The following is a 9799-nucleotide window of genomic DNA, read 5'->3' as shown; positions in this document are numbered from 1 at the left end:
TATATTTTTAAAAAACAATCTAACACTGTCTAGCAGTCTATAATATTAGTGGGTTATCCTCAGAAGTTATTGACTTGTGCGGGGGAGATGGCTCAGTGGAATAAGTGCTTCCCTGGCAAGCCCAAGGGCCTGAGTTCAATCCCCTGTTCGGCCAAAAAAAAAAAAAGTTATTGACTTGAGCCTTTTACAGCTCATCCTATTAATATGGCTTTACTTTATATACCTCGTTTTTATATTTTTCTGCTGGATGGTTAAGACCAAGATATAGCAAGACCTATATAACAAAAAATGTAACTTTTATATCTGATAAGGTCAGCCAAGTACTCTCAGGATTTATCCGGTAGCCCTGTGCCGCCCTTTAGTTTTTCTACCTTTTGTCGTCTGTTAGGACAGGTCACAGTGCTGCTTGACCACACAACTTCTCACGGCAGAAATGTCCCTCTTAGTTAAGCTCCTTTGTGCAGAATGCACGTTGGTGGACACCTGTCCCACCCCTTCTACTCGTGTTTGCCACCGCCTGGGTGTTCCCTGCCTTTCCCACATTATGCTGCCGCTTCTGAGCTAAGAACACGAGCGAGCGCCTGCCTCCCCGGTCCCTACCGGCATTGGCCTTCTCCAAACCAAAGGAGCTGCAGGGCGCCTTCCAGCCATCCCACACAAGTCCCTCCCCATGTGGCCACTGCACTCCCAGCTGCTCATAACCCTCAAAGGGCTGGCAGCCACTGGTGAGTTCCCCTGATGCCGCAGGCCTCCCCCAGGACTTGAGGCCCAACACACGTCTGGTGAATTTGAATTTTTCAAGGCACAAGAGCCTGCTCTGGCCACCTGGCTGAGCTATTTTGAGAATGGGATGAGTAACATTTGCCAAGAACCCTAGCACAGGATCTGGCATATGGCAGATCCAATGCAGTTTTTCGAAGTTCTCTACTGGGTGCAGGAGATAGCTCAGCTATCTAAGTACCTGCCTGGCAAGCACAAGGACCTGGGTTCGATCCCAGGTACCACATGCCATGCTGGCCCCATGCCAGGCCAGCCACCGAAAGGGGCATGATGGTGTACATCTGTAATCCCAGCACTGGGGAGGCTGAGACAGGAGGATTACTGGAGCCTGAGCTGCACAGCAAGACCCTGTACCAAATAAATAAAAGATTAAAAAGAAGTTATCTTAGTGCCTGGGGATGTAGTTCAGGGGTAGTGCTTGCACAAGGGCTTGAGTTCAATCCCCAGTACAAAAAAGTTACTTGGCACAGAAGAAAGCCTCAGGTGGTAGGGGGGATGGATGGGGCAGAGCCCCAGAACACCCTGTATGTGGTGATGTCCCCACCCCCTCGCTTTTGAGATGGTCTCACTTTGTAGTGCAGGCTGGCCTCAAACTCTCAGCAATCCTTTTATCTCAGCCTCCTGAGTACTGGGATTACCAGAGTGGGACACCATGCCCAGCTCCAGAAATGTTTTTTTTGGTAAGGAGGAGCAGGGGGTGGGGTCAGGGAGTGGCTTAGTAGAATAAGCGCCTCCCTGGCAAGCTCAAGGGCCTGAGTTCAATTCCTGGTTCCACAAAAAAAAAAAAGAAGGAACATGGACTTTCAACATTTCTGGGAAGAATCACCTGGAGTTTGCAGATGTCTTGGCCCATTTCTGAAGATTCTGTGGTAACATTTTTGGAACTATCCTGCAGGTGTGGGGCACAACTATAGGCCTATACTCTGAGAGGCTGAGGCAGGAGGATCACAAGTTTGAACCCTTCCTGGGCAATTTACCAAGACCATGTCTCAAAAAAATTTTTTTTTTTGGTACCAGGGCTTGAGCTCCTGACCTGGCACTTGCCATGCAGGCACTGCACTACTGCGCTATTATAGTCCCAGACCCATGTTTTTTTAATGCTGACAATATAGCTCAGTACAAGGACCTCAGTTCAATCTGCAGTACCATGATAAAAACTTACAAAATACAAGAAGAATTCAATAGGTTGTCTAAGGGCCCCACTCTGAGAAGACCACTGATTTTTGCAGGAATATTCATTAAGCAGCCTACTGTGCGTCAGGTTAAGGGCGATCTTCATTCTACTCAGAGAAATGAAGAAAATAGGCTTATTTACTGCCTATTCTCCACTGTGGGGAGAAAATATCAGTACCTAAATAAAAGCAAAGTAGGTGGGCAGAGCAGTGAGCACGAACTTGGGGGACAGGGAGGACCTCTGTGTGGTGTAACCTGACAGGAAGGGGCCGGTGACAAAGCTGGGGGGAAGCACCTAGAGACTTCCCTTTCTCTCTGTGCTCCCCTCAGCCCAGAATGTCTCCAAGGAAAGCACATCCACAAGAGTGAAGCTCCTGCCTTTATTATGGGGGCTTCCTGGGCTGGAGCAGACCAGACAGGGAGAATGACAACGCCTTCCCTCTGGGACATGGTGTCCCAGGCTTCATCTGACCAGGAGCAGAGGTCCGACTCCTCTGTCTTTAGGAAGCCAACACCGAATTTATCTCTGTCACTCAAGCGTCCCTCAACTCTCAGGCCAGGTGGAGCCTACGGCCCAGCCAGCAGCGGGTGTGGCAGTCCCCAGAAGCCCCAGCTGAAAGGGCACAGCCTCTCAGCATCCTTCCTCCTTTGTAGTCCAGGTCCTTGGGGACCCCAGAGATGGGCCCACAGGATTACAGAGATGGTGACAAGACCAGAGACAGGCTGACTCCACCCACTGGGTGGAGGGCACAACACAGGATGATGTGAGACTGGGGCCTCCGGTGCGTGCGCAGGAGGGGAGCGGTGTGGCGCTGTGAGATCGCGGGCAGGTGAGGGCTGGCGGCTCAGGGTCACTTCTTCTTGGCACGGTCTGCAGCATCCAGCGCAGCCATGTTGCGGGCCGCGGTGATCAGGTGGATGACGCTGATGACAGACTTGAGCAAGGCGATGGGGGCCGTGATCCAGAGGCCCATTCGGAACAGCCCGACAGAGCCCACTGTGGGAGGCGGCAGCATGTATGCAGGGGTCCAGGGGACCGAGGGCTTTACCTCCCGGGCAGGGGCAGGGCGGGGCCAGGCAGGCAAGAGCCCTCCCATCCTCCTGCCCAGCCCCTCCTCTCCTACCTAATGGTCCCTCGGAGAAATTGAACAGGTAGAGGAGGCAGTAGAAGAGCTCGTTTCCAGCACACAGTGTGAAGAGAGCGGGCTGCAGAAAGCGCAGACTGCTGAGCAAGAGGCAGGGCCCAGTGCCCCTGCCTGTCCCCTACCGCTGAGGGTGGCACAGCCCATCTCAGCAGGTCACCCGGTGTGTAAACCGCCTTCCCCAGGCTGCCCAGCCGCGCCCCCCTCCCCCCAAAGCCCACACTCAGCATCCGCACACGCACACCTCTCTCTGGCCCCTCTCCCTCCCCTCTTCCTTCAAGCCTCCGTTCCTCCCCTTGGGTGGCGCAGGCCCCTCCTTGGCACCTCTGCTGGAAGATTCACACCCGCCACCCCACCCCCCCCAGCCCCACAGGCTCCTCCTCCCGGATCCTCCCTGGGCCCTCCCCGGTCGTTGTGCCCTCTCTAGACCTGGGGCCAGGGTTCAGCCAGGACTTTCAGCTGAATGAGGCCAGGAAGGACAGGAAGGGCTCACCCTAGAGGTGTAGTAGATCCGGAGCACAGGATTCCCAGACAGGTCGATCATCTTGTGACTCTCGCTGCCTCGCACCACGGAGCTTGGAGAGGAAATAAGGAGGATCCCTAAGCGTTCATTGCTGCCAACACCCATCTAGTATCGCATCATTTGGAACCCCAGAATATCAGCCGGAAGGGGCCGAGGAACCGTTTAACCCCACTGCAAACAGGATTGAGAGAGACAGCTTGCCCAGGATGGTTCAGCAAAGCAGAACTTAAAAGGGAACATCCAGAGAATCGTGCAGCCGTCCCAGACCCTCTCCTCACTGCAGCACCCAGAGCCAGGACAGACCTGTGCAGGTGTAGCCAGTGACTGGCCACATCCAAGCTCATGCTGAGCTGGAAGAGAAGGGTGGCCCGAGGGTACAGCAGGGCCAGGTTTACCAACAGACACATGGTGGAGCAGCGGTCCGTCAGCATGTCCAGCATGGCCCCAAACCGGGTTCCTGAAAAACAGGGACTATATTAGGTGGGAAGGGGTTGTTGGGGACAATGCCTATATGTGGTACATCACTGACTGTCTAAAAGCAGACTGAGAATGTCCACCATGCAGGGAGGAAAAGAGGCTGCTGTCAGTCGGGTATGAGAACAGTGCAAGGGCCACCAGGACAGGAAACAAGAGCAAGGGGAACTGTGAGTGCCTGTGTAGGTGTCGAGGAGTGTCTTCAATTCAACCTCAGCACCCAGGCTCCTCCGGGCACAATAAGGAAAGGGTTTTTTTTTTTTTTTTTTTTTTTTTTTTTTAAAGATAGGGTCTCTATGCAACCCAGGCTGGCCCTGAACAGGGGTGTGTGTGTGTGTGTGCGCGCACGCGTGTGCGCAAGCGTACACTACCAGCTTGCACACTACCACACCCAGCTAGGGGAAGTCTTAAAAGATGGGTCTGGCCATCAGATTAATGAATCAATCAGTGCTCCTCTCCCATCCCTCAGCCTGCCTTCTGGAATCCTCCTGCTTGTGCCCAGCACACAGCAGCCCCTAGTAAACACCTGTTGAGTGCAGTATTATTCAGAGGCCTCTATCCATGTCAAGGCCACGTTGTGTCTTGCTCTTCCCCCTCTGAGAGCAGGGAATTCGCTGGAGCAAGTTGAAATTTCCTTCTGCTACAAAACCAGGCGATTCCATCATGCTTTCTACAGAGATGGGGAAGGCAGAGTCCTCTGACTCCGAAGTCCTGAGCGGTCAGGGGCAAAGGGTTGCCGGGCCCCAGTGCTGGCGGGCAGGGGCATCTGTTACCTTGATTAAGGGCTCGAGCCGCGTGTCCATCGACAGCATCCAGAAGCCCGCTGAGCAGGTAGAAGGAGGAGGCCGTGAGGGGACAGCAAGGCATGAAGTAGAAAGAAAGGAGGGCGAAGACAATCCGGGCATAACCTTGGAAAGGGACCACGGAGACAGGGCGGAATCAGGAGCCTGCCCAAAGCCCTCGCCCTCTCATCTGACCCTGGTCTGCAGGCAGCACTCACCGATGAGGTTTGGCACGAACAGGAAGATGTTTTCGCCTGCCATAGCGGCGGCCTCTTTGCCGCCCAGGGCCCGCTCCGGAGATGCCAGCTCTGTCTCAGCCCAACCTGCGTGGCCTCACCCTCTGGCCAGTCTCATGAGCCACGCCACCTGCGCAATGGACCCCGCTGTCCCTGTCCGGATCCAGATGTTCAGCTCCGCAGCCGGAGCTGAGTGCAGGGGGCAAGTGCACCCCACCCTTCCGATGAGCAATCTCACGCCTCCGCCCGGCCCAAGGCGCTCCCTCCTCCAGCAGCAGCGATGTCTGCTACTCCAGCTGTGCTCGACTCCTGGGAACCTGCTCCTCAGCGCCTGTCGTTGCGAAATTGGAGAAAGCCGCTTTAAAAATAAAAACTCTGCGTCCCCTTTAAAACCTGCTTGCTTCCTTTTTCCTCGTCCTCCCTTGGCCTCTTAGCATCGGCTCATACCAAAGATCAAAGGATGGGGGGAGGGAGCAAAGATCCGCCGGCACTGAGCCAAGGAAGGAGCTGAAAAAGGAGCAGAGGAGGAGCCCTTCATAAGCAACTCTACCTGCCTTTTTACAGTGGGTAAAATTTGCTGGAAACAAAGAGAATGCTGCAAGACTCCGCCCTCCTGAGTTTTCGCCTCCCCTGGATATCAGGGGACTTAGTACAGTCCACATCCCCCCAGCCACCCAAGGCTCCGGCCTCCTTGCTCTCGCTGGCTCTGGGCGGGGAAGAGGAGGCTAGAGAGGCTGCAGAGCGGCGGAGGGCGGTGTCCTCGCTTCTAGGAGCTCCCTAGCGGTCGGAAGATGAGCGAGCCCGCTCCGCCCTGCGTCATCCTTCGGAACTTCTCCTCCTCCAGTACTTGGGTTACGGCCCCCAGGAAGCACCAGGAGGGGAGGCGGGAACCGCGGACGGGCATGCTGGAATAATGCCTTCGTCTTTGGTTCTAGAACCTCTGAGCCCCTAGCAACCGGGCTGCACGAGCTCTGCGCACGTTAAGGTGTTGAGAACCAGGAGCGGCGCCGCCCTGGCTCCCCTTTTACAGCCTTCCTCCCCAACTCCGACTTCCCGTCCCCCGCGACCCGAAATAGGAGCCCCTAGACTTCCTCCTGTCCCCTCCTTCCCAGGGCCCCAAGGTTTCTACCCATCGGCTGCGGGTGGGCGGCGGCAAGGAGGCTGCTGGGATCGGCCATGGGAGGGAAGGAAGAGGGGCTTTCTTGGGGAAATAGGGGAGGGTGTTCTTGCAGGAGTCCGCTTTACCAAGAAAAAAAAGGACAGTCCCCCAACAATGGGGAGGTGGTGGTGGTGGTGGTGGTGAGACAACTCTAATAACCCAGGTTGGGTTATTATTTGGCTCTAATAACCCAGGTTGGCCTCAAACTTGCAATTCTCTTGCCTCAGCCTCTTTTTTATTTGTTAAATTTTTGCCAGGTGAGTTATGTTGCCTCAGCCTCTTGAGTGCTGGTATTACAGGCATCCTCCACCAAGCCTGGCCCAATAATAATAATAATAATTATTATTATTATTATTATTATTTCAGCGAGACAACTGTTTATCTAAAGACTTTGATTAACCTGGGCTGGAGGAATGGTGACACGTGGGTTCGGAGGGAGGGGCTGGCGCCCAGGCTGAAGCCGGCTTCCTTCCCAGGGCATGGCATCTACTGTCCAGAAGGAGGAAAACAACTGGTCACCTGAAGCCGCGCTGACCTCCAGCGGAGGGCCGGTGAGCGCCGCGCGCGGAGTGGTAGCAGTCGGGGTGTGCTGCTCCGAGCTGCAAGGCAGGCACCCCCAGACCCGGGTCTGGGCCCCAAGGGCTGAGACTCCAGTCTGGACACTGAGCCTTTAGGTCCTGTGACTCCCCACGTCGGTCCCCTAGCTCTGGGGCCTTATGGCCACCTCAAGCCACAAACACTCAGTGCCAGCTCTTTAGCCCCTGGCTACCCCAGCTTTAGAGCTCGCAAATGCGGGAGGCCCAGACTGAGTTAGGAATTCCCAGGCTGAGCCCCTCGGCTTCTGTTTCCCCAGAAGGCTTCCGTATCTCGTTCTGAAGAATCCCTGACTCGGATCAGCACTGAACTCACGGAAGAGGCCTTGTTTGTTGCTCGCTGCCACATGTACCCTGTGCCCCTCAAGAAAAAGACAAAAGACCAAGGGACTCAGATATCCAAACACGGTGATCCTCACCTCAGGTCCTTGGTGTTCAGAGACGCTGCCTTCTGTCCCCTTCCACTCCCCGATCCCTTGTCAACCACAGCTCAGTTCTCTGAGAACCTGCCCTAGCGTCTTGTCTCTGAGCCAGCTGGAGGCACAGTGGCCCTTCCTCGCTAATCCAGAGCCCACCCTCCCTGTGGCCAGGAGTCCCCTTGCCTCTTCTGCCCCTGTCCTGCCTCTGTCAGCCTTGGGGGTGGTCCTTTCTCTGACCGGGCCTCTCTTCCAGCCTTCTTCACCAGCTCTGGAGGCACAGACACCCGGTGAGTGTGTGCTGTTTCGGGGAGGATGATGCCCTGCGGCCTGGGAGAGAGGGGGAGGCTGTAAGGAGAGACAGCAGGGGCTCCACAACATCCCAGCAGGTTGTGGGGGAGCCATACAGTTCATCCTCTTGCCTGGTCCTCACACGCAGAGTTCTTAGCCTTCTTGCTTTTCTTCTGCCATCTCCAGCTCTGACAGAAATCGTACTCGTGCCAAGGCACACCTCTTGCCACCGGCTCATGAAAAGGTACATACAGGGCAGTTCCATGTTAGCCAGATGCAGGGTTTGCACACTTACCAGCGCCCCCTGTAGGAGGCTGGGAAATAGAAGAGAGTGGTGTCCTGCCAGGCCGTGAAGAATTCTATTCAGAGTAAGGGAAGACAAGTGAATGACCAATTGCATTTTGTCCATAATAGAAAGCATAAGACTGCTTGTATGGGGGTGGAACATTTACTGAGCACGCATGGGGCCCTGGGGCCCATCCCCAGAACTACAAAGAGAAAAGGCAGCCTATATTCAAACTTCATCGAGGACCCGAGGGGAATCATGGAACTTCCTCACTGAAGTGATGTCTAAGGAAAAATTTTCCAGGAAAGCAAGGGCCAGTAGAGATATTCCAAACAGTAGGGGTTTCCTGGGGCCAGGGAGACAGCTCAGTAGAATAAGCGCTTGCCTGGTAAGCTCAGGGTCCTGAGTTCAATCCCTGGTACTGAAAAAAAAAAAAAAAAAAGTAGGGGTTTCCTGAGCCAGGGAGAGATGAGACTTAGCAGAGAAGCAGGAGCACTGGAGATGTGTGTGTTTGTACCCAGGATGGGCAGAGGGAGATCTGAGCAGTTTAACTGCAGAAGGGTGTAGACAAGGTAGACGGGGACTCATCAGGAGAGAGCTGTGTGTGCCCTGTGATGATCCAAGGACATTTTTCTGTGGGTGAAGAGTCACTGAAGAGTCTGAGCAAGGGAGGTGGAAATTTTGTATCTGCCACTTTGGTGGTCTGTGGGCAAGGGACCACCAAAGACTGGAGGCAGAGGCATCATTTGTAAACTAGAGATGATTAGGCCCTAAGCTGTCAAAGGAATAGCAGGGATTGGAGCAGGGGAACTGACTGGAAATGGTGGGGTAGGGGCAGCAAAGGACTCCAGTTTTCTGACTGCAGTCAAAGTCTGGTCATGTTTCCACAGAGAGCTCCAACAGCAGCTTCCTATTTCAGAACAAAAGCCATTGACCTCTGTGCTTCCGAGGCCCCCTGCGACTCAGACCTGTCCCTGCCTGTAGACATAGCTGTATTTATGGAGCCCAGGGCACTCAGGTGGAGATGCCCTGTAGACAGCTGGCAGTGTGGATTCTAGACTACTGAAAGGGTCTGGAAGTCATCCTGAGGGAATTAGGATTGGAGGGAGATCCCATGCCTGCCCCACAGGGGCTGGGTACAGTAAAAAAGTAGTGAGGGTGGCACCTGGGGAGCCCCTCCAGGTGAGGGGTTGGCGGCTCAGGATGCAGCAGGAGCTGACAGGCAGTGCGTGTTTATCGAGCATGTTAAGATGTGTCACGTCTCCCAAGCCATGGGGACGGTCACTTCTCACCCTGGACCACTGCTTCAAGTACTCATCACCAAGACCTGGGACAAAATACAGCAGAGAATAAGCCACTATCCTTGTCCTCTTAAGCTTGCCTAAGCAGACACTTTAGACCGCTGAGCTATCGCTATCTCGCCGGCCCCATCAGGAGCTGACTTTGTAGTACCTTAGGGACACTGTATTTCTCGCAACTGGGATAATGTTAGAAATAGCTTAAAGCAGCAGAAAGTTCTGGGCCTTCACACTTTATCTGTTGTTAGCTTGGTAGTTAGCAGTGTGCAGGTTCTGCCTTCTCCCCACCTGTCAGGATGTTTTGTGAGGACCCTAACTGTCCTGCCCCAAGTGGCGCTGGGTTGAGGTTTGTATCCTGAGCAAACATCTTCCCCTGGTCTACCTGCCAGCCCACTGTGAGCCCAGGAAGCTTTTCCTTTCTCACCCAAGAAAGAGACTGTATTTCATAAATTAAAATGATATATAAGGGCTGGCCAAATAGCTCAGCAGATTAAAGCACCTGCAAGCAGGCACAGGGGCCAGGATTCGATCCCCAGGCCTGCCGTGCCAGCCCCGCTCCCAGGGTGCCCTGAGATGGCCACTGAGACTGGGTGTGGTGGCGTGTGCTGGGTGTGGTGGCGTGTGCCTGTAATCCCAGCTCTTGGGA

General features: G+C 54.5%; 2 protein-coding genes across 5 annotated transcripts in view; one reads left to right on the top strand and one right to left on the bottom strand.

The window, feature by feature from the left end:
- Positions 1-2314: 2314 nt before the first annotated feature.
- On the bottom strand, positions 2315-5539 carry Cdipt (CDP-diacylglycerol--inositol 3-phosphatidyltransferase). Of its 2 annotated transcripts, XM_004622960.2 has the most exons (6): positions 5093-5538; positions 4866-5000; positions 3922-4075; positions 3589-3670; positions 3078-3159; positions 2315-2950 (listed from the first exon to the last, which is right to left on the bottom strand). In XM_004622960.2, the coding sequence occupies exons 1-6, from the start codon at positions 5133-5135 to the stop codon at positions 2805-2807; spliced, it is 642 nt and encodes a 213-aa protein (XP_004623017.1). In that variant the 5' UTR covers positions 5136-5538; the 3' UTR covers positions 2315-2804. The 2 variants fall into 2 exon arrangements, with proteins under 2 accessions (XP_004623017.1, XP_023577403.1); XM_023721635.1 differs by lacking the exon at positions 2315-2950 and having other exon boundaries at positions 3078-3178; positions 3576-3670; positions 5093-5539.
- A 246-nt stretch (positions 5540-5785) lies between these two features.
- The window catches only part of LOC111815160 (putative protein T-ENOL), a 4799-nt gene continuing 785 nt past the window's right edge, over positions 5786-9799 (top strand). Inside the window, exons 1-5 of one of the 3 annotated variants that reach the window (XM_023709464.1) lie at positions 5786-5893; positions 6746-6820; positions 7123-7270; positions 7535-7568; positions 7756-7813. In XM_023709464.1, coding sequence (XP_023565232.1) covers positions 6749-6820; positions 7123-7270; positions 7535-7568; positions 7756-7813 — 312 coding nt within the window. In that variant the 5' untranslated portion in view covers positions 5786-5893; positions 6746-6748. Of the gene's footprint in view, positions 5894-5985; positions 6232-6745; positions 6821-7122; positions 7271-7534; positions 7569-7755; positions 7814-9799 lie in introns of those variants that run through there. The other 2 variants (XM_023709461.1, XM_023709459.1) reach the window with 2 other exon arrangements.

The sequence above is a fragment of the Octodon degus genome, unplaced genomic scaffold (genome assembly GCF_000260255.1).
Source record: "Octodon degus isolate 3935 unplaced genomic scaffold, OctDeg1.0 scaffold00001, whole genome shotgun sequence".
In the NCBI taxonomy this organism is placed as follows: Eukaryota; Metazoa; Chordata; class Mammalia; order Rodentia; family Octodontidae; genus Octodon; species Octodon degus.
Note: the sequence above shows the minus strand (reverse complement) of the source record. Positions and strands in the feature narration are given on the sequence as shown.